At 45.7% G+C, this 25,000-nt stretch overlaps 2 protein-coding genes across 5 annotated transcripts in view; both read right to left on the reverse strand.

The window, feature by feature from the left end:
• Positions 1-9,147, reverse strand: part of LOC110513868 (ELKS/Rab6-interacting/CAST family member 1) — a 268,459-nt gene extending 259,312 nt beyond the window's left edge. For 2 of the 4 annotated variants that reach the window (XM_036956820.1, XM_036956816.1), the window contains exon 1: positions 8,965-9,146. The gene's annotated coding sequence lies outside the window, so the exon portion shown is untranslated. Of the gene's footprint in view, positions 1-8,964 lie in introns of all 4 variants that reach the window. The other 2 variants (XM_036956818.1, XM_036956817.1) reach the window with 2 other exon arrangements.
• Positions 9,148-12,578: 3,431 nt separating this feature from the next.
• Positions 12,579-25,000, reverse strand: part of LOC118942872 (ninjurin-2-like) — an 84,895-nt gene continuing 72,473 nt past the window's right edge. Inside the window, exons 2-4 of the mRNA XM_036956821.1 lie at positions 23,751-23,884; positions 23,503-23,582; positions 12,579-13,746 (exon numbers count right to left, since the gene is read on the reverse strand). Of these exons, the coding sequence (XP_036812716.1) occupies positions 13,598-13,746; positions 23,503-23,582; positions 23,751-23,884 (363 nt within the window). The 3' untranslated portion in view covers positions 12,579-13,597. The remainder of the gene's footprint in view (positions 13,747-23,502; positions 23,583-23,750; positions 23,885-25,000) is intronic.

The following is a 25,000-nucleotide window of genomic DNA, read 5'->3' on the forward strand; positions in this document are numbered from 1 at the left end:
AGAGAGACAGAGTGACAGAGGGAAACAGAGACAGAGAGAGACAGAGACAGACAGAGGGAAACAGAGGGAAACAGAGGGAGACAGAGGGAAACAGCTTTTCTTGTAAGGCAAATTGAACAGAACCACTGAAGCAAGAAAGATCCAAGTGTTTTCCAAATGTGTCCTTATTGGCTCACGAACTCATGAGCTGCAACAAGAGACCAACCAAACGTCTCCTAATCCAGGTGGTGTGACTGTCATGTACATGTGTCACTGTTCCCATGGCGACGGGTGCATCAGGCCTCAGCATATGACTAAGTCCGTGGCCCAAATGGCACTACTTCCCAGGTCAAAAGTAGTGCACTAAATATGGAGTGGCCCAAATGGCACTACTTCCCAGGTCAAAAGTAGTGCACTAAATATGGAGTGGCCCAAATGGCACTACATCCCAGGTCAAAAGTAGTGCACTAAATATGGAGTGGCCCAAATGGCACTACATCCCAGGTCAAAAGTAGTGCACTAAATATGGAATAGGGTGCCATTTGGGACTCAGTTTTAAGATTAAAATCAGTGGATCTCCGAAGAACACAAACAGATTATAAAGCAAGTTGGAGGAAAACCGGGGACACCTAATTAAGATGTAGCCAGGGCAAACCACATACAAAATGTCACACATACAAAATGTCAGGGTGATGTCGGCTCTAGATAAAGCTCAGGGATAGAATTAAACTGAATTAAACTGAATTAAACATTCACTTTGGTTCTATTCAACTCATGAGATATGAAAAGTTTAAAGACATCATCGATATTTGTTAATAATGTTGAAAAACAACAAAGAAGGCTAGTGTATTTGAAAGCATAGATTCCAAGATGAATATTGCTACCTCTCCAAACAGTTACAAATAACTCTGATATACAGTCGTGTTTGATTTAATACAGAGCCTTCAGAAAGCATTCAAACCCCTTGACTTGACATGTTGTGCCACAGATCTACACACAATACCCCATAATTCCCGGGTGGCGCAGTGGTTAAGGGCGCTGTACTGCAGCGCCAGCTGTGCCATCAGAGACTCTGGGTTCGCGCCCAGGCTCTGTTGTAACCGGCCGCGACTGGGAGGTCCGTGGGGCGATGCACAATTGGCCTAGCGTCGCCCGGGTTAGGGAGGGCTTGGCCGGTAGGGATGTCCTTGTCTCATCGCGCACCAGCGACTCCTGTGGCGGGCCGGGCGCAGTGCGCGCTAACCAAGGCAGCCAGGTGCACGGTGTTTCCTCCGACACATTGGTGCGGCTGGCTTCTGGGTTGGATGCGCGCTGTGTTAAGAAGCAGTGCGGCTTGGTTGGGTTGTGTATCGGAGGACGCATGACTTTCAACCTTCGTTTCTCCCGAGGTAGATATGTATAGGGGGGAGGAGACAGGGATACTGGAGTGATGGAGGTAGATATGTATAGGGGGGAGGTGACAGGGATACTGGAGTGATGGAGGTAGATATGTATAGGGGTAAGGAGACAGGGATACTGGAGTGATGGAGGTAGATATGTATAGGGGTAAGGGGACAGGGATACTGGAGTGATGGAATAATTTTGCACGACCAATTTTTCAGTTTTTGATTTGTTAAAAAAGTTTGAAATATCCAATAAATGTCGTTCCACTTCATGATTGTGTCCCACTTGTTGTTGATTCTTCACAAAAAAATACAGTTTTATATCTTTATGTTTGAAGCCTGAAATGTGGCAAAAGGTCGCAAAGTTCAAGGGGGCCGAATACTTTCGCAAGGCACTGTATATGCAAGTGACAGGTAGCCAAGTGGTTAGAGTGTTGCACCAGTAACCGAAAGGTTGCTAGTTCGAATCCCTGTGCAGAAAAGGTGAAAAATCTGTTGACGTGTCCTTGAGCAAGGCACTGTAACGGTTTTCTTCGTGAGAAGGAGAGTCGGACCAAAATGCAGCGTGTAGATTGCGATCCATGTTTTAATTAACAAACGTAAAACACGAATCAATACAAACACTACAAAAATAAAGAACGTGATGAACGTAACGAAAACCTAAACAGCCTATCTGGTGAAAACACATAGACAGGAACAATCACCCACCAACACACAGTGAAACCCAGGCTACCTAAATATGGTTCCCAATCAGAGACAATGACTAACACCTGCCTCTGATTGAGAACCATATCAGGCCAGACATAGAAATAGACAAACAAGACATCCAACATAGAATGCCCACCCAGATCACACCCTGACCAATCAAAACATAGAAAATACAAAGTAAACTATGGTCAGGGCGTGACAGTACCCCCCCCCCAAGGTGCGGACTCCGGCCGCAAAACCTGAACCTATAGGGGAGGGTCTGGGTGGGCATCTGTCCGCGGTGGCGGCTCTGGCGCTGGACGTGGACCCCACTCCATGACAGTTTTAATCCCCCTCCTAAACGTCCCTAAATAGGTTACCCACCACAATGATAACATGGGACAGAGGGACAGCTCGGGACAGAGGTAACTCGGGACAGATGGGTAGCTCAGCCCTGAGAGGAAGCTCAGCACTGAGAAGAAGCTCAGCACTGAGAAGAAGCTCAGGCAGGTGGTTAGATCCGGCAGATCCTGGCTGGCTGGCGGATCCGGAAGATCCTGGCTGACTGGCGGATCTGGGAGAATCTGGACGACTGGCAAATCTGGGAGAATCTGGCCGACTGGCAGATCTGGGAGAGTCTGGCCGACTGGCAGATCTGGAAGAGTCTGGTCGACTGGCAGATCTGGAAGAGTCTGGTCGACTGGCAGATCTGGAAGAGTCTGGACGACTGGCAGATCTGGAAGAGTCTGGACGACTGGCAGATCTGGAAGAGTCTGGACGACTGGCAGATCTGGAAGAGTCTGGACGACGGGCAGATCTGGAAGAGTCTGGACGACGGGCAGATCTGGAAGAGTCTGGACGACGGGCAGATCTGGAAGAGTCTGGTCGACTGGCAGATCTGGAAGAGTCTGGACGACTGGCAGATCTGGAAGAGTCTGGACGACTGGCAGATCTGGAAGAGTCTGGACGACTGGCAGATCTGGAAGAGACTGGTCGACACAGACTGGCTGCTCTGGCTGCTCCATGCTGACTGACAGCTCTGGCTGCTCCATGCTGGCAGACTGCTCTGGCTGCTCCATGATGACTGGTAGCTCTGGCTGCTCCATGCTGACTGGCTGCTCCATACTGACTGGCAGCTCTGGCTGCTCCATGCTGACTGGCTGCTCCATGCTGACTGGCAGCTCTGGCCGCTCCATGCTGACTGGTTGCTCTGGCTGCTCCATGCTGACTGGCTGCTCCATGCTGACTGGCTGCTCCATGCTGACTGGCGGCCCTGGCTGCTCCATGCTGACTGGCGGCCCTGGCTGCTCCATGCTGACTGGCGGCCCTGGCTGCTCCATGCTGACTGGCGGCCCTGGCTGCTCCATGCTAACTGGCAGCTCTGGCGGCTCCTTGCAGACTGGCAGCTCTGGCGGCTCCTTGCAGACTGGCAGCTTTGGCGGCATCCTGCAGACTGGCAGCTCTGGCGGCTCCTTGCAGACTGGCAGCTCCATGCAGACTGGCAGCTCCTTGCAGACTGGCAGCTCCTTGCAGACTGGCAGCTCCTTGCAGACTGGCAGCTCTATGCTAACTGGCAGCTCTATGCTAACTGGCAGCTCTATGCTAACTGGCAGCTCTATGCTAACTGGCAGCTCTATGCTAACTGGCAGTTCTGAACAGGCGGGAGACTCCGGCAGCGCTGTAGAGAAGGCAGGCTCTAACAGCGCTAAACAGGCGGGAGACTCCGACAGCGCTGGAGAGGTAGAGGGCTCCGACAGCGCTGGACAGGCGAGGCGCACTGTAGGCCTGATGCGTGGTGCTGGCACTGGTGGTACTGGGCCGAGGACACGCACAGGAAGCCTGGTGCGGGGAGCTGCTACCGGAGGGCTGGGGTGTGGAGGTGGTACTGGAAAAACCGGACCGTGCAGGCGCACTGGAGCTCTTGAGCACCGAGCCTGCCCAACCTTCCCTGGTTGAATGCTCACGGTCGCCCTGCCAGTGCGGCGAGGTGGAATAGCCGGCACTGGACTATGCAGGCGAACCGGAGACACCGAGCGCAAGGCTGGTGCCATGTAAACCGGCCCAAGGAGACGCACTGGGGACCAGCTGCGTAGAGCCGGCTTCATGGCATTAGGCTCGACGCTCAATCTAGCCCGGCAGACACGCGGAGCTGGAATATACCGCACCGGGCTATGCACCCGCACTGGAGACACCGTGCGCACCACTGCATAACACGGTGCCTGTCCGGTCTCTCTAGCCCCCCGGTAAGCACAGGGAGTCTGCCCAGGTCTCCTACCTGGCATAGCCATACTCCCTGTTAGCCCCCCCCCAAGAAATTTTTGGGGCTGCCTCTCAAGCTTCCATCCGCGTCGCCGAGCTGCCTTCTCATACCAGCGCCTCTCTGCTTTCACCGCCTCCATTCTACGGTAACCTTCCTCGCACTGCTCCAGCGAATCCCAGGCGGGCTCCGGCACTCTCCCTGGGTCGGCCGCCCACCTGTCGATCTCCTCCCAAGTAGTATACTCCATACTGTACTCCTCTTTGGGCTGTTCCTGTTGTTTCTTCTCCCGCTGCACCTTAGTGCGGCTACACTCCCCTGGTTTAGCCCAGGGTCCTCTCCCGTCGAGGATTTCCTCCCATGTCCAGAAATCCTTATTGCGCTTCTCCTCGCGCTGCTCCTGCCTGTTGACACGCTGCTTGGTCCTTTTGTGGTGGGTGATTCTGTAACGGTTTTCTTCGTGAGAAGGAGAGTCGGACCAAAATGCAGCGTGTAGATTGCGATCCATGTTTTAATTAACAAACGTAAAACACGAATCAATACAAACACTACAAAAATAAAGAACGTGATGAACGTAACGAAAACCTAAACAGCCTATCTGGTGAAAACACATAGACAGGAACAATCACCCACCAACACACAGTGAAACCCAGGCTACCTAAATATGGTTCCCAATCAGAGACAATGACTAACACCTGCCTCTGATTGAGAACCATATCAGGCCAGACATAGAAATAGACAAACAAGACATCCAACATAGAATGCCCACCCAGATCACACCCTGACCAATCAAAACATAGAAAATACAAAGTAAACTATGGTCAGGGCGTGACAGGCACTTAACACTTACTGCTCCAGGGAAGCCATTGATAATGGGTGGTTGGAACCCCACTCTCAGGGGGAGTTGGGAAATGCAAAACAAAAAAAACTCTCCAACTCACATGTGTGTATAATTTGCACATGTGTGAAATAAGATAAACATAATCACCCACCACATGATTATCATGTGGGTAAACAGGCTTTATGTAGAATCCTGGGGGCCTGCACACACACACCTGGTATAAACCTACATTTTCATTACAACAGCAGCCATCCAACACATAAGTGAACTTGCCAAACTCATTGTTGCAAAAGAGAAGAAATTAATATGGGGTGGGAAAGAAGTGAAAGTAAGAGCTTGGCTTTCTTCAGCCCAGCAGGAATCTAATACGTTTGCCCAGATTGAGCTAACTCCACAAACATTACAATCTCAAAATCTCAATTTTTCTTCAATGAAATACATTCTGAAGTGCTAACCCCAATTTTTTGGGTTCTAGGGGAAACATAGTGTTATTACTGTGTATAAGGCCAACAATACAGCATTATCCTTCCTCTACAATACAGCATTATCCTTCCTCTACAATAGAGCATTATCCTTCCTCTACAATACAGCGTTATCCTTCCTCTACAATACAGCATTATCCTTCCTCTACATCACGGCATTATCCTTCCTCTACAATAAAGTGTTATCTTTCCTCAACACTACAGCATTATCCATGCTCTACGATACCGCATTATCCTTCCTCTACAATAGAGCGATATCCTTCCTCTACAATATAGCATTATCCTTCCTCTACAATACAACATTATCCTTCCTCCACAATATAGCATTATCCTTCCTCTACAGTGCAGCATGATCCTTCCTCTACAATACCGCATGCTCATTCCTCTACAATGCAACATTATCCTTCATATGCGGTACGGCATTATCCTTCCTCTACACTTTAGCATTATCCTTCCTATACAGTACATTTATATCATTTCTCTCACTCAGCAATATCCTTATCCATTAGACTCTAGCAAGCTGATACATGATAACACACACACACACACACACACACACACACACACACACACACACACACACACCACAAGCGCTTATTTTGAGTAAACTTGAAGTTACAGAAGTGAGAGATGACAGGTCTTGACTTGCACATATTGGACTCAACAAATAACTCAGTATCAGTATCACCAGGTACTGGAATAGGGGTCAAAGGGGAGGTGAAACCAGGTGTCACCAGGTACTGGGATAGGGGTCAGAGGGGGGGTGCAACCAGGTGTCCACCAGGTACTGGGATAGGGGTCAGAGGGGGGGTGCAACCAGGTGTCCACCAGGTACTGGGATAGGGGTCAGAGGGGGGGTGCAACCAGGTGTCCACCAGGTACTGGGATAGGGGTCAGAGGGGAGGTGAAAACTATAAATCAACAACTAGAGGAGGTTGTTGTGACTAGTTCATTAAATTTCCATTAAACAAAAAATGTACAGTATGTTATCTATAGTAGGTCAATAGTATGCCTGTGTCAATGGCATCCTCTTTCATTCTACGCCATTCAAAGAATTGTATTTTATTTAACCTTTATTTAACTAGGCAAGTCAGTTAAGAACAAATTCTTATTTACAATGACGGCCTACCCCGGCCAAACCCTCCCCTAAACCTGGACGACGCTGGGCCAATTGTGCGACGCCCTACGGGACTCTCGATCACGGCCGGTTGTGATACAGCCCGGGATCAAACCAGGGTCTGTAGTGCCGCCTCTAGCACTGAGATGCAGGGCCTTAGACCTCTGTGCCACTCGGGAGCGAATGAAACTCTACCAGCAGGAAAAAGACCCATCAGAGACCCATCCTCCAGCAGGTCAGCTGTCTCCCATAACAACCAGATGAAACAGAGAGGTCACTGTTATCAGTCATATCCCTGTAACCAGGGTCCAATGTCCCCACAGGGGGCTGTATCTGCTCCCAACTCCTCTAGTGGGAGGAGGGCTGTGGAGCAGCCTGGCATAAGGGCCTTACAGTGGAGCAGCCTGACATAAGGCCTTACAGTGGAGCAGCCTGGCATAAGGGCCTTACAGTGGAGCAGCCTGATATAAGGCCTTGAATATGGACTGGGGTAGGGTGACATGTTATTAGGGCCTTATCTCCTCTATAGCAGGTGGGCTCTGACACTGAGACAGACTGTTGCCCCCCTCACAGTGGAGTTATTACTGAACAACATAACAGTCATTCACTCATTCATTCATTCACTCACTCCTTAATTATCTCTCATACAGACAAGCAGACTGACAGGCAGACAGACAGACATAATCAATGATCAGTCAACTGACTAATCAATGATCAGTCAAAAGGCCAGGATACACAGCATTGTGTAACGTATGACATGTCCAATATTGAACAGACCCCAGGAAGAGTAGCTGCAGCACGAGCTAATAAACTAAACTAAAATGTTTTAAAAAGTGTATGATCTGAAGGTAACTTCTCCGGTAATTAACGACTTACGGTACCTACTGCCGTTACAAACTAGGCCCACTGTAGCTTGCTGAAAAATACAGACGGTGCCTACTGCCGTTACAAACTAGGCCCACTGTAGCTTGCTGAAAAATACTACCGTTAAAAGAATAGTAACTGATAATTAAAAAAAATACAACGTTATTTTTCTGTCAAACTAATCTAGTTAGGGAGCAGCATTATTACTGAGTAGTTATTAGGCTGTTTTGAGGTAAACCCAGGCCCAGTGACGCGTGAATAACAAGGGGTCGATGACAACGTTTAGCCCCAGTCATGAAGCAACCTGTTGCCCGCTGTCTGGAGGATACGAGTAGTCTAGTAGATACCGGGAATAGCCCACAAATACCGCCTCCTCCTCGTCCAAGTCAATCACGGCTGCTTCGGAACAGGCTACAGTCAATTACACAGGGCGTTTACAAACACTTTAGAAGGTCTAATGTTTAGTTCAGATTGGGTATTCTGGAAGGGAGCCGCGACAGGGTTATTTGACTCCAGTGCTCATGGGAGGAGCTGGGGAAATGCCATTTCAACGGGCGGCAACGTTACACTTTGGAGGTAAATCTCCTATAAACAAGTCATTCCCGTAGGAAAGCGTGTCGTAGATAAAATAATGAGTCTATCTAATCGGAGCCGTCGTAAATCTTTCTATAGCTTTTGTGTTTACAACAATAACGTCTGGCTACAATGTTGCCGAATAGGCCTGGCGATACATGTTTTATCCACACAGCGTAGCAACAATGTAACAACTTGCAACTTGCTGGACTAGGTTGTTGGCTCCTCGGTAGAGCGGGTGTCGACGTGCTGTGTTGGCCACGCAGCGAGTTGACAGCTCTTTCGTAAGACTGACAAGCCAAAGACAAACCCTTTAAGACAGTCAAATGAACCCTCAACGGCAGTCTTGAAGAACCCGCTCACTATACACCGACAAAACAACACAATGCACCGCTTTAGTTGGCTATAAGACTGCCTATTCCTCTGAGGGAACACATGAACACATTGAATGGTAGAATACATAACATACCTACATTGTGTTAAACCCCAGTGAAACGAGACACCTCTTTTCCTCAACCGCTAAATACATTTTCCCTCCTATCTCGCGCTGCACAAGAGCCCAACAACTCGAGACAACAACTAAGTAAAGCTGCTATAATTAGAGTTAATTACAACAGACATGCTGTCAGAACTACCGTATAACACACCACACACACTCAACACATGTACATGACTGCTCTTTCCTGAGACACACACACTCTCACGGCAACTAGACTGTCCACTTCTCAGCCCAGTCAGAAGTGGGCTTCAATCTAGAAAATCACTTTTAAAATGTCACCTACCTTCTTCTCATAAATCCGGTTAGTCCAGTTATGTCAATTATCCGTATCCGGCGTCAGATAGAACCGTTATCCGTTGAGGAACCGTTACAACCGATAGAAAATGCCTCTTTTTCGGAGCAGTTGATTTTTTTCTCCTCTATTGCCAGCACTACCAGTAGATCCCGAGCCAGGGCGCTTCAGTGACGTAAGGATCGGGATGCGCGTTCACGAGAATGGCCTCCCTCCACTCCACCGCCGTACGTGCACGAGTCTTTCAACATCAGACGCTGGCGGGAGGGTCACGAGAGAAATGAACGGGCTTTCCTCTGTGGCAGAGAGACTTTCACCATAGAACACACTCTATTCTAGACCCTGACTCGTGCAGCTCTTTGAATACTTGCCAGGTATTTCAAACAGAAGAGGGCGCCCTTGGGTAAACACTTCCTAACCTCATCACAGATCATGATAACAGTTTATTGTCAAACCCCCTGAAGTTCTGAAACACTGTTTGGAAACGACAACAAGCGTTTTACTGTAAGTCTAGCCGTTTGTAGTGTGCCCGTGACATTGTGTCTCGTGTACTTTGAGAGCTATACACAGTATTATGTATTTTGTTGCCTACAATTTACTTTCGTGTATGTCTAAGTATGTGTGTGTAGGCCGGTACAGCAATGTGTTCATTGTAAACCACTGTCAATGACAGTTGTGATAATTCCAGCTGTCACTGTTGACCACCTCCCATACTGTCCCAGTCCAGTCCCCTGGCGCCAAGGTGGTGTAGTGTGTGTACCCCTTACACACTCTCTCTCTCACACACACACACACACACACACCAGTTGTCACCCACCCAGACGTGGCCCAAGGAATGTGTCTGGTTCGGTCACCTGAGTGGCCATAGACCAAAGCCTTGATCATGTAATGACTTATTTGTCCATGGTTGGTTAGGTTACTTTATAAATGTAATCTGTTACAGGACAGTTACTAATTACCTGTCCAATGTAATCTGTTATAGTACTAATTACCTGCCCAATGTAATCTGTTACAGCACAGTTACTAATTACCTGTCCAATGTAATCTGTTACAGTACAGTTACTAATTACCTGTCCAATGTAATCTGTTACAGTACTAATTACCTGTCCAATGTAATCTGTTACAGCACAGTTACTAATTACCTGTCCAATGTAATCTGTTACAGTACTAATTACCTGTCCAATGTAATCTGTTACAGCACAGTTACTAATTACCTGTCCAATGTAATCTGTTACAGTACTAATTACCTGTCCAATGTAATCTGTTACAGCACAGTTACTAATTACCTGTCCAATGTAATCTGTTACAGTACAGTTACTAATTACCTGTCCAATGTAATCTGTTACAGTACTAATTACCTGTCCAATGTAATCTGTTACAGCACAGTTACTAATTACCTGTCCAATGTAATCTGTTACAGTACTAATTACCTGTCCAATGTAATCTGTTACAGCACAGTTACTAATTACCTGTTCAATGTAATCTGGTACAGCACAGTTACAAATTACCTGTCCTAATTACCCAAACTCAGTAACGTAATCTGATTACTTTCAGTTACATTTTGATTAGAAGAATACTAAAATAATCCATCAATCGCATGTGTCATCACAGTTGTCTCTGATTGGTGGTCATCAGTTGGTGTGTCATCACAGTGGTCTCTGATTGGTGGTCATCAGTTGGTGTGTCATCACAGTGGTCTCTGATTGGTGGTCATCAGTTGGTGTGTCATCACAGTGGTCTCTGATTGGTGGTCAGACTTGCTCAGGTGGAATAAACCTGAAGGCCCATACAGTCAATGTGATTGTCCTGTGTTTTATATACACCAATTGTACAAAACATTAGGAATACCTTCCTAATATTGAGTTGCACCCCCTTTTGCCGAGAGGGTTCCAGGTGTGTGGAAAGCGTTCCACAGGGATGCTGGCCCACGTTGACTCCATTGATTCCTACAGTTGTGTCCAGTTGGCTGGATGTCCTTTGGGTGGGGTACCACTCTTGATACACACGGGAAACTGTTGAGCGTGAAAAACCCAGGTGCGCCTTACTACCATACCCTGTTCAAAGGCACTATTACATTTTGAATGGCACACATACACAATCCATGTCTCAATTGTCTCAAGGCTTACAAATCATTATTTAGCCTGTCTCTTCTCCTTCATCTATACTGATTGAAGTGGATTTAACAGGTGACATCAATAAGGGATCATATCTTTCACCTGGTCAGTCTATGTCATGGATTCACCTGGTCAGTCTATGTCATGGATTCACCTGGTCAGTCTATGTCATGGATTCACCTGGTCAGTCTATGTCATGGATTCACCTGGTCAGTCTATGTCGTGGATTCACCTGGTCAGTCTATGTCATGGATTCACCTGGTCAGTCTATGTCGTGGATTCACCTGGTCAGTCTATGTCATGGATTCACCTGGTCAGACTATGTCATGGAAAGAGCAGGTGTCCCTAATGTTTTGTCCACTCAGTGTATATTTCCTCACTATGAGGTTGGAATAATACTGTGTGGTGAAAATGATGATTATGCTCCTTTTAATATAAGAGCTGTTTGAAAAGACCGCCTGAAACTTCAGCCTGTGTTGGTGGGATGGAGTTTTGCCCTGCCTGGTGAAATCACCATCTGGTAAATGAGTTAATCGACCAATAAGAAAGAGCGTTCCAAACCTCTCTGCCAATAACAGCATGTTTTCAGTTTTCCCTTCCCAACTCAGACCAATAGAAATTGTTCTTTGCCAAGAAGCAATTTTTTTGTTTATTTTTGACCATTTTTAATTTTAATCACAATAAGCCACTTAAAATTGTTAGTTAGAAATGATTTGATATTGAGATAAAAACAGCTGCATTTGACCTTTAAACTTGCTCCTTTTGTCAATAACGGAATGTCGTTGAGAAAACAGAACGCTGTCATAATGTCTTTTTTTCCAAAACATCCTTTAAAAGTAATCCAAGAAGTAATCATCTCGTTTTCCTAAAGTATCTGTCATCTGAATACAGTGTTTTTGCTGGTAACATAAGTGATCACAGTTACTGTCACGTTCTGACCTTTATTTCCTTTGTTTTGTCTTTATTTAGTATGGTATCAGGGTATGAGTTGGGGTGGGCAGTCTATGTTTGTTTTTCTATGATTTGGGGATTTGTATGTTTCGGCCTAGTATGGTTCTCAATCAGAGGCAGGTGTCATTAGTTGTCTCTGATTGAGAATCAGACTTAGGTAGCCTGGGTTTCACTGTTTGTTTGTGGGTGATTGTCTATGTTAGTGGCTTGTGTGTCAACACAGGTCTCATTTATAGCTTCACGGTCGTTATTTGTTTATTGTTTTTGTATAGTTTGTATTCAGTGTTCAGTGCTTATTTTTTATTAAATATTCATCATGACCACATACCACGCCGCATTTTGGTCCTCCGATCCTTCTCGCCTCTCCTCTTCAGATGAAGAGGAGGACGCCCGTGGCAGTTACATTTCTTGTTGTAATCAGATTACATGTAACTGATGTCATCATTTACTCCCCAGCCGTATTACTTATCCTTAATAAACACATTTATTCAGTATCACGTGTCTCAGCCCTTACTTAACAGAACATTTGACCAAGACAAGGTTGTTTTATGGGGTTTATTGCATTAGAGACACACTTTGGACACAGTGAGTATCATTATTTTATTAGTAAAATGAAGACCACTAGTAGTCACTGTTTCCCCTTATATTATCTGAAGACCCTATGGTCTGTAGCCATTCTTGGAAATCCCAGACCAAGGACATGCTTGAACATTGTTAAATTGTGGGAGGCAACCCGTTTGTCTAGAGAGACTAATCTGTAGCCCAAACACTTGTCTTTAATTTGATTTCTGAGCCATACACATTAGAATAAGACAATTCTAGTTTTTGACATTTAAATGATTAATGATTTCTTTTACAAATCTCTTCTGATAAAAAAAAGTTACAATAGTAAACCCGTAGTGCCGCGTTTTGAAAGATATATCGCTGAAGTATATCACTCTAGCTTTTAGGGTACAGGTCAGTCTACTGTCTAGGTTGTGGGGTACAGGTCAGTTTTCAGTCTAGGTTTTAGGGTACAGGTCAGTCTTCTGTCTAGGTTGTGGGGTACAGGCCAGTCTTCTGTCTAGGTTTTGGGGTACAGGCCAGTCTTCTGTCTAGGTTTTGGGGTACAGGTCAGTCTACTGTCTAGGTTTTGGGGTACAGATCAGTCTACTGTCTAGGTTTTGGGGTACAGATCAGTCTACTGTCTAGGTTTTGGGGTACAGGTCAGTCTACTGTCTAGGTTTTGGGGTACAGATCAGTCTTCAGTCTAGGTTTTGGGGTACAGGTCAGTCTTCAGCCTAGGTGTTGGGGTACAGGTCAGTCTACTGTCTAGGTTTTGGGGTACAGGTCAGTCTACTGTCTAGGTTTAGGGGTACAGGTCAGTCTACTGTCTAGGTTTTGGGGTACAGGCCAGTCTACTGTCTAGGTTTTGGGGTACAGGCCAGTCTACTGTCTAGGTTTTGGGGTACAGGCCAGTCTACTGTCTAGGTTTTGGGGTACAGGTCAGTCTTCTGTCTAGGTTGTGGGGTACAGGTCAGTCTACTGTCTAGGTTTTGGGGTACAGGCCAGTCTTCAGCCTAGGTTTTGGGGTACAGGCCAGTCTTCTGCACTCCAAATGCGGTGATGAAGATGTTGATGATGGCGGTGATGAAGACGAGGCCGGTGGCCACGTTGTTCATGATGTCCAGCTTCCTCTGGTTGGCCACGTTGTTCAGGTCCTTACGTGCTGGAACACACAGAGACCAACAGTGTTGTAACTGAGGCGAGACCCGATGCCATACAGTAGTGGTGTGTGGGTAATATCACAGAGGAAGCCGGTAAACAAGACATATTATAACCTGTTGTGACGTTGTGTTGTTTGCTCTATAACCCATTCGTTCATACGCCACCATGATATGCAATAATATACAACAACAACACAAACAGTCAAACAGTGGTGGAATAAATTCAACCACACATACGTTTATTTCATCACAAAACCAGAGAGAAACATCTGTCAGGTGATGTCCACAAAGCATATATTACATGTAACAAACAGTCGTATGACCTGCAGCTTGGTCAAGCAAGTTCATGTTTTACAGTTTATTAAACAACTACTGGAACGACAGAGTTACCTCCAGTCAGCTACAGACAACTGGTTTAGAACTACAGAGTTACCTCCACAGCTACAGACAACTGGTTTAGAACTACAGAGTTACCTCCAGCCAGCTACAGACAACTGGTTTAGAACTACAGACAACTGGTTTAGAACTACAGACAACTGGTTTAGAACTACAGAGTTACCTCCAGTCAGCTACAGACAACTGGTTTAGAACTACAGAGTTACCTCCAGTCAGCTACAGACAACTGGTTTAGAACTACAGAGTTACCTCCAGTCAGCTACAGACAACTGGTTTAGAACTACAGAGTTACCTCCAGTCAGCTACAGACAACTGGTTTAGAACTACAGAGTTACCTCCAGTCAGCTACAGACAACTGGTTTAGAACTACAGAGTTACCTCCAGTCAGCTACAGACAACTGGTTTAGAACTACAGAGTTACCTCCAGTCAGCTACAGACAACTGGTTTAGAACTACAGAGTTACATCCAGTCAGCTACAGAAAACTGGTTTAGAACTACAGAGTTACCTCCAGTCAGCTACAGACAACTGGTTTAGAACTACAGAGTTACCTCCAGTCAGCTACAGACAACTGGTTTAGAACTACAGAGTTACCTCCAGTCAGCTACAGACAACTGATTTAGAACTACAGAGTTACCTCCAGTCAGCTACAGACAACTGGTTTAGAACTACAGAGTTACCTCCAGTCAGCTACAGACAACTGGTTTAGAACTACAGAGTTACCTCCAGTCAGCTACAGACAACTGGTTTAGAACTACAGAGTTACCTCCAGTCAGCTACAGACAACTGGTTTAGAACTACAGAGTTACCTCCAGTCAGCTACAGACAACTGGTTTAGAACTACAGAGTTACATCCAGTCAGCTACAGACAACTGATTTAGAACTACAGAGTTACCTCCAGTCAGCTACAGACAACTGGTTTAGAACTACAGAGTTACCTCCAGTCAGCTACAGACAACTGATTTAGAACGACAGAGTTACATCCAGTCAGCTACAGACAACTGATTTAGAACTACAGAGTTACCTCCACAGCTACAGACAACTGGTTTAGAACTACAGAGTTACCTCCAGTCAGCTACAGACAACTGGTTTAGAACTACAGAGTTACCTCCAGTCAGCTACAGACAACTGGTTTAGAACTACAGAGTTACCTCCAGTCAGCTACAGACAACTGATTTAGAACGACAAAGTTACATCCAGTCAGCTACAGACAACTGATTTAGAACTACAGAGTTACATCCAGTCAGCTACAGACAACTGGTTTAGAACTACATAGTTACATCCAGTCAGATACAGACAACTGATTTAGAACTACAGAGTTACCTCCAGTCAGCTACAGACAACTGGTTTAGAACTACAGAGTTACCTCCAGACAGCTACAGACAACTGGTTCAGAACTACAGAGTTACCTCCAGTCAGCTACAGACAACTGGTTTAGAACTACAGAGTTACCTCCAGTCAGCTACAGACAACTGGTTTAGAACTACAGAGTTACCTCCACAGCTACAGACAACTGGTTTAGAACTACAGAGTTACCTCCAGTCAGCTACAGACAACTGGTTTAGAACTACAGAGTTACCTCCAGTCAGCTACAGACAACTGGTTTAGAACTACAGAGTTACCTCCAGTCAGCTACAGACAACTGGTTTAGAACTACAGAGTTACCTCCAGTCAGCTACAGACAACTGGTTTAGAACTACAGAGTTACCTCCAGTCAGCTACAGACAACTGGTTTAGAACTACAGAGTTACCTCCAGTCAGCTACAGACAACTGGTTTAGAACTACAGAGTTACCTCCAGTCAGCTACAGACAACTGGTTTAGAACTACAGAGTTACCTCCAGTCAGCTACAGACAACTGGTTTAGAACTACAGAGTTACCTCCAGTCAGCTACAGACAACTGGTTTAGAACTACAGAGTTACCTCCAGTCAGCTACAGACAACTGGTTTAGAACTACAGAGTTACCTCCAGTCAGCTACAGACAACTGGTTCAGAACTACAGAGTTACCTCCAGTCAGCTACAGACAACTGGTTTAGAACTACAGAGTTACCTCCAGTCAGCTACAGACAACTGGTTTAGAACTACAGAGTTACATCCAGTCAGCTACAGACAACTGGTTTAGAACTACAGAGTTACATCCAGTCAGCTACAGACAACTGGTTTAGAACTACAGAGTTACCTCCAGTCAGCTACAGACAACTGGTTTAGAACTACAGAGTTACCTCCAGTCAGCTACAGACAACTGATTTAGAACTACAGAGTTACCTCCAGTCAGCTACAGACAACTGGTTTAGAACTACAGACAACTGATTTAGAACGACAGAGTTACCTCCAGTCAGCTACAGACAACTGGTTTAGAACTACAGAGTTACCTCCAGTCAGCTACAGACAACTGGTTTAGAACTACAGAGTTACCTCCAGTCAGCTACAGACAACTGGTTTAGAACTACAGAGTTACCTCCAGTCAGCTACAGACAACTGGTTTAGAACTACAGAGTTACCTCCAGTCAGCTACAGACAACTGGTTTAGAACTACAGAGTTACCTCCAGTCAGCTACAGACAACTGGTTTAGAACTACAGAGTTACCTCCAGTCAGCTACAGACAACTGGTTCAGAACGACAGAGTTACCTCCAGTCAGCTACAGACAACTGGTTTAGAACTACAGAGTTACCTCCAGTCAGCTACAGACAACTGGTTTAGAACTACAGAGTTACCTCCAGTCAGCTACAGACAACTGGTTTAGAACTACAGAGTTACCTCCAGTCAGCTACAGACAACTGATTTAGAACTACAGAGTTACCTCCAGTCAGCTACAGACAACTGGTTTAGAACTACAGAGTTACCTCCAGTCAGCTACAGACAACTGGTTTAGAACGACAGAGTTACCTCCAGTCAGCTACAGACAACTGATTTAGAACTACAGAGTTACCTCCAGTCAGCTACAGACAACTGATTTAGAACTACAGAGTTACCTCCAGTCAGCTACAGACAACTGGTTTAGAACTACAGAGTTACATCCAGTCAGCTACAGACAACTGGTTTAGAACGACAGAGTTACCTCCAGTCAGCTACAGACAACTGATTTAGAACTACAGAGTTACCTCCAGTCAGCTACAGACAACTGATTTAGAACTACAGAGTTACCTCCAGTCAGCTACAGACAACTGATTTAGAACTACAGAGTTACCTCCAGTCAGCTACAGACAACTGGTTTAGAACTACAGAGTTACCTCCAGTCAGCTACAGACAACTGGTTTAGAACGACAGAGTTACCTCCAGTCAGCTACAGACAACTGATTTAGAACTACAGAGTTACCTCCAGTCAGCTACAGACAACTGATTTAGAACTACAGAGTTACCTCCAGTCAGCTACAGACAACTGGTTTAGAACTACAGAGTTACATCCAGTCAGCTACAGACAACTGGTTTAGAACGACAGAGTTACCTCCAGTCAGCTACAGACAACTGATTTAGAACTACAGAGTTACCTCCAGTCAGCTACAGACAACTGATTTAGAACTACAGAGTTACCTCCAGTCAGCTACAGACAACTGGTTTAGAACTACAGAGTTACATCCAGTCAGCTACAGACAACTGGTTTAGAACTACAGAGTTACCTCCAGTCAGCTACAGACAACTGGTTTAGAACTACAGAGTTACCTCCAGTCAGCTACAGACAACTGGTTTAGAACTACAGAGTTACATCCAGTCAGCTACAGACAACTGGTTTAGAACTACAGAGTTACATCCAGTCAGCTACAGACAACTGGTTTAGAACGACAGAGTTACCTCCAGTCAGCTACAGACAACTGGTTTAGAACTACAGAGTTACCTCCAGTCAGCTCCAGACAACTGGTTTAGAACTACAGAGTTACCTCCAGTCAGCTACAGACAACTGGTTTAGAACTACAGAGTTACATCCAGTCAGCTACAGACAACTGGTTTAGAACGACAGAGTTACCTCCAGTCAGCTACAGACAACTGGTTTAGAACTACAGAGTTACATCCAGTCAGCTACAGACAACTGGTTTAGAACGACAGAGTTACCTCCAGTCAGCTACAGACAACTGGTTTAGAACTACAGAGTTACCTCCAGTCAGCTACAGACAACTGGTTTAGAACGACAGAGTTACCTCCAGTCAGCTACAGACAACTGGTTTAGAACTACAGAGTTACCTCCAGTCAACTACAGACAACTGGTTTAGAACTACAGAGTTACCTCCAGTCAGCTACAGACAACTGGTTTAGAACTACAGAGTTACCTCCAGTCAGCTACAGACAACTGGTTTAGAACTACAGAGTTACATCCAGTCAGCTACAGACAACTGGTTTAGAACGACAGAGTTACCTCCAGTCAGCTACAGACAACTGGTTTAGAACTACAGAGTTACATCCAGTCAGCTACAGACAACTGGTTTAGAACTACAGAGTTACCTCCAGTCAGCTACAGACAACTGGTTTAGAACTACAGAGTTACATCCAGTCAGCTACAGACAACTGGTTTAGAACGACAGAGTTACCTCCAGTCAGCTACAGACAACTGGTTTAGAACGACAGAGTTACCTCCAGTCAGCTACAGACAACTGGTTTAGAACGACAGAGTTACCTCCAGTCAGCTACAGACAACTGGTTTAGAACGACAGAGTTACCTCCAGTCAGCTACAGACAACTGGTTTAGAACTACAGAGTTACATCCAGTCAGCTACAGACAACTGGTTTAGAACTACAGAGTTACCTCCAGTCAGCTACAGACAACTGGTTTAGAACTACAGAGTTACCTCCAGTCAGCTACAGACAACTAATATAGAACTACAGAGTTACCTCCAGTCAGCTACAGACAACTGGTTTAGAACTACAGAGTTACCTCCAGTCAGCTACAGACAACTGGTTTAGAACTACAGAGTTACCTCCAGTCAGCTACAGACAACTGATTTAGAACTACAGAGTTACATCCAGTCAGCTACAGACAACTGGTTTAGAACTACAGAGTTACCTCCAGTCAGCTACAGACAACTGGTTTAGAACTACAGAGTTACATCCAGTCAGCTACAGACAACTGGTTTAGAACTACAGAGTTACCTCCAGTCAGCTACAGACAACTGGTTTAGAACTACAGAGTTACCTCCAGTCAGCTACAGACAACTGGTTTAGAACTACAGAGTTACCTCCAGTCAGCTACAGACAACTGGTTTAGAACTACAGAGTTACATCCAGTCAGCTACAGACAACTGGTTTAGAACTACAGAGTTACCTCCAGTCAGCTACAGACAACTGGTTTAGAACTACAGAGTTACATCCAGTCAGCTACAGACAACTGGTTTAGAACTACAGAGTTACCTCCAGTCAGCTACAGACAACTGGTTTAGAACTACAGAGTTACCTCCAGTCAGCTACAGACTACTGGTTTAGAACTACAGAGTTACCTCCAGTCAGCTACAGACAACTGGTTTAGAACTACAGAGTTACCTCCAGTCAGCTACAGACAACTGGTTTAGAACTACAGAGTTACCTCCAGTCAGCTACAGACAACTGGTTTAGAACTACAGAGTTACCTCCAGTCAGCTACAGACAACTGGTTTAGAACTACAGAGTTACCTCCAGTCAGCTACAGACAACTGGTTTAGAACTACAGAGTTACCTCCAGTCAGCTACAGACAACTGGTTTAGAACTACAGAGTTACCTCCAGTCAGCTACAGACAACTGGTTTAGAACTACAGAGTTACCTCCAGTCAGCTACAGACAACTGGTTTAGAACTACAGAGTTACCTCCAGTCAGCTACAGACAACTGGTTTAGAACTACAGAGTTACCTCCAGTCAGCTACAGACAACTGGTTTAGAACTACAGAGTTACCTCCAGTCAGCTACAGACAACTGGTTTAGAACTACAGAGTTACCTCCAGTCAGCTACAGACAACTGGTTTAGAACTACAGAGTTACCTCCAGTCAGCTACAGACAACTGGTTTAGAACTACAGAGTTACCTCCAGTCAGCTACAGACAACTGGAGCCCTGCCTCCGCTATTCCAGCTTCATTTCAACTTAAACATTTAAACATCATCAAATCAACAATAACAATATATGCTTAGTTTAATACACTGATGACAAACTTAAAGATACCAAAAAACGATTTAGTCCAATGTAGCTAAATATCATGTGGCTGTGTGTGGTTACTGATGTGCGTGTGTGCGTGTGTGTGTGTGCGTGTGCGTGTGCGTGTGTGTGCCCTTACATACTTGTGGACTAGTTGAATACCTATGCCTTCCTCCTCTCTTTCATGTTGGCTTTGACCCTACCTGTGGACTAGTTGAATACCTATGCCTTCCTCCTCTCTTTCATGTTGGCTTTGACCCTACCTGTGGACTAGTTGAATACCTATGCCTTCCTCCTCTCTTCCATGTTGGCTTTGACCCTACCTGTGGACTAGTTGAATACCTATGCCTTCCTCCTCTCTTTCATGTTGGCTTTGACCCTACCTGTGGACTAGTTGAATACCTATGCCTTCCTCCTCTCTTCCATGTTGGCTTTGACCCTACCTGTGGACTAGTTGAATACCTATGCCTTCCTCGTCTCTTCCATGTTGGCTTTGACCCTACCTGTGGACTAGTTGAATACCTATGCCTTCCTCCTCTCTTTCATGTTGGCTTTGACCCTACCTGTGGACTAGTTGAATACCTATGCCTTCCTCCTCTCTTTCATGTTGGCTTTGACCCTACCTGTGGACTAGTTGAATACCTATGCCTTCCTCCTCTCTTTCATGTTGGCTTTGACCCTACCTGTGGACTAGTTGAATACCTATGCCTTCCTCCTCTCTTCCATGTTGGCTTTGACCCTACCTGTGGACTAGTTGAATACCTATGCCTTCCTCCTCTCTTTCATGTTGGCTTTGACCCTACCTGTGGACTAGTTGAATACCTATGCCTTCCTCCTCTCTTTCATGTTGGCTTTGACCCTACCTGTGGACTTGTTGAATACCTATGCCTTCCTCCTCTCTTTCATGTTGGCTTTGACCCTACCTGTGGACTAGTTGAATACCTATGCCTTCCTCTTTCATGTTGGCTAAACGGTCCATGGCTCTGTACACTTGTAGTTTTAGTTTTCACAGGCTAACTAGCTAAAATGCTTGCCAGCCTAACTTCCTCACATGGGCTAGTTATGAACCAGCTAAGTTAGCTAGCTAGTTATGAACCAGCTAAGTTAGCTAGCTAGTTATGAACCAGCTAAGTTAGCTAGCTAGTTATGAACCAGCTAAGTTAGCTAGCTAGTCATGAACCAGCTAAGTTAGCTAGCTAGTTATGAACCAGCTAAGTTAGCTAGCTAGTCATGAACCAGCTAAGTTAGCTAGCTAGTTATGAACCAGCTAAGTTTGCTAGCTAGTTAACGTGAGTTAACTCTTCAGCGGCTACTCTTCAGCAGCTACTCTTCCTGGGTTCCGGATATATGCATGTATGGTTTGATCAGAATTGCAATCATAATCATTGGCCTGTACAGAGAATTAAGTCAAAACCAGAAGTCCAAATCCCCATCTCCATCTATGGCTTAGGAAAGGGGTGTTTTAGCAGCTAGCTACAGCAGGACATCAACACAAACAGACCAGAAACAGACACGTTTTTCTGACAATGATGACATTTTGCATAGGATGTGATTTGATTGGTGTGAAGCCAAATCCAAACTGTCCTCCCGTGGGGGGAGTTTTTCTGCGCCAGGACAATACATTGTTTAGCTCATCTCAACGCTGAGGTCATTAAAGATCTCATGGCACTTATCGTAAGAGTAGGGGTGTTAACCCCAGTGTCCTGGCTAAATTCCCAATCTGGCCCTCAAACCATCAAGGTCACCTAATAATCCCCAGTTTACAATTGGCTCATTCACCCTCCTCCTCTCCCCTGTAACTATTCCCCAGGTCGTTGCTGTAAATTAATGTGTTCTCAGTCAACTTACCTGGTAAAATAACGGATAAATAAAAAATAAATAAAACGCTGATTGGCAAATTATTTATTATTATTTATTTTTTTATCAAGGGAGGAGAAACGGTTGATGGCATCAATCAATGAAACGCTACAGTGGCAACATGTTATAATGTTAAGTTCAGACAGCATCAGATACATGGGCTTCACACACTGAGACAGAGGGGCGCTGTTTCCCTGTTCAGACAGCATCAGATACATGGGCTACACACACTGAGACAGAGGGGGCGCTGTTTCCCTGTTCAGACATCATCAGATACATGGGCTACACACACTGAGACAGAGGGGGCGCTGTTTCCCTGTTCAGACAGCATCAGATACATGGGCTACACACACTGAGACAGAGGGGCGCTGTTTCCCTGTTCAGACAGCATCAGATACATGGGCTTCACACACTGAGACAGAGGGGGCGCTGTTTCCCTGTTCAGACAGCATCAGATACATGGGCTACACACACTGAGACAGAGGGGGCGCTGTTTCCCTGTTCAGACAGCATCAGATACATTGGCTACACACACTGAGACAGAGGGGCGCTGTTTCCCTGTTCAGACAGCGTCAGATACATGGGCTACACACACTGAGACAGAGGGATGCTGTTTCCCTGTTCAGACAGCATCAGATACATGGGCTACACACACTGAGACAGAGGGATGCTGTTTCCCTGTTCAGACAGCATCAGATACATGGGCTACACACACTGAGACAGAGGGGCGCTGTTTCCCTCGATCGGATGATTTCTCTGCTGAGATTCAGACACTTGAGAATTGACGGAGAAGTATGAAAACACAGGTCAAATATTTGGGGAAGCCTGTTGGTCAAATATTTGGGGATGCCTGTTGGTCAAATATTTGGGGAAGCCTGTTGGTCAAATATTTGGGGAAGCCTGTTGGTCAAATATTTGGGGAAGCCTGTTGGTCAAGTATTTGGGGAAGCCTGTTGGTCAAATATTTGGGGAAGCCTGTTGGTCAAGTATTTGGGGAAGCCTGTTGGTCAAATATTTGGGGAAGCCTGTTGGTCAAATATTTGGGGAAGCCTGTTGGTCAAATATTTGGGGAAGCCTGTTGGTCAAGTATTTGGGGAAGCCTGTTGGTCAAATATTTGGGGAAGCCTGTTGGTCAAATATTTGGGGAAGCCTGTTGGTCAAGTATTTGGGGAAGCCTGTTGGTCAAGTATTTGGGGAAGCCTGTCTTCCCTTGCTATACATAAATACACTCCACTGATGCTACACGCGGTTTATAACTTTAGGGACTGAGATGATTGTTTAAAGGTCAGTAATGAACAGTTTACAACACATTGGTTTAAATTGTGAAATGGACTGTGTGCTTCTGTTGCCCCTCGCATGGACCTCTTACAGGCTTTTTTACTGTAATGACACTTGACAAGTCCAGACTCACCCATGGCGACAAACAGCACCCCAGCCAGCACCTGGAAGAGCAGCGACGACCCGATGAGGACCAGGACAGTGACGTAGTACCTGTAATGACGTATCATCTCTTAGACTCATCCTGCCTGGTGGCCAAAACCAGACGACTACAATGGAAATACAGTGAGTCAGGAATCTTTATTGTTACAACTATTTTACACACACAAATATCCACTTGTGTATTACATGATCAAATCAAATCAAATGTAATCAGAATACCTGAAGTCTGGCCCCTGCTCCAGGACGGCCTTCAGCTGGGCAGCGTTGGCCATCAGCAGGGCCACGTCTAACATGCTCCCTGCCACCGTCTTCTTAGTGGCATAGTGGTTCATATTCAGACTGGTGTTACCACCCTGAGAGAGAGAGAGAGAGAGAGAGAGAGAGAGAGAGGGAGAGAGAGAGAGGGAGAGAGAGAGAGAGAGAGAGAGAGAGAGAGAGAGAGAGAGAGAGAGAGACATATGAGTAAGGCCATGTCTAACATTCTCTCTGCTCTCGTCTTCTTAGTGGTGTTCCAGGTTGAGACTAGACCCTGAGGAAGGGAGGGAGAGAGGGATGGGTAAGTTAAATCCTATAGCCACTAGTTGTTTCTCACCTTTATACAGTAGATGGAAGCAAATACAATCTGTAATCTGAACCCTCGTCAATTCTCCTAACGCACCAATAGATGGCAGCACAGTATCCAGAATACAATGTAGGAAACAGTGGTGAGGGGAGGAGACTATACGGTAACACAATCCAGGTGTTTAAAGCTCTTAGAGACTTACCCAGAAAGACTCACATCTGTAATCGCTGCCAAAAGTGCTTCTACAAAGTATTGACTCAGGGGTCTGAGACACCTATGTAAAATATATTTCTGTATTTAATTTCTCTGTGTGTGTTACAGTGTGTCCATCATGGTGTACGTGCTGTGGGTGTGTTAGAGTGTGTCCATCATGGTGTACTTGATGTGTGTGTATGTGTGTGTTAGAGTGTGTCTATCATGGTGTACGTGTTGTGTGTGTGTGTGTGTTGTGTGTGTTAGAGTGGCTACATCTTGGGCTCCCGGTTGGCGCAGCGGTCTAAGGCACTCAGTGCTAGAGGCGTCACTACAGATCCTGGTTGGATTCCAGGCTGTATCACAACCGGCCGTGATTGGGAGTCCCATAATAGGGCGGCGCACAATTGGCCCAGCGTCGTCCGGGTTTGGGTTTGGTAGGCCGTCATTGTAAATAAGAATTTGTTCTTAACTGACTTGCCTATTTAAATAAAGACAATAAGTGTGTGTGTGTGTGTGTATCATGTTGTTTGTTTGCTCTGTGGCTCAGTGTAGATCAGATGGCTGTAACCTGATCCCAGCTGCAGTAGACCACCAGACCAGACCAGTAGACCACCAGACCAGACCAGTAGACCATCAGACTCCACCAGACCAGTAGACCATCAGACCAGACCAGTAGACCATCAAACTCCCCCAGACCAGCACTATACCTCAT

The sequence above is a fragment of the Oncorhynchus mykiss genome, chromosome 21 (genome assembly GCF_013265735.2).
Source record: "Oncorhynchus mykiss isolate Arlee chromosome 21, USDA_OmykA_1.1, whole genome shotgun sequence".
NCBI lineage: Eukaryota > Metazoa > Chordata > Actinopteri > Salmoniformes > Salmonidae > Oncorhynchus > Oncorhynchus mykiss.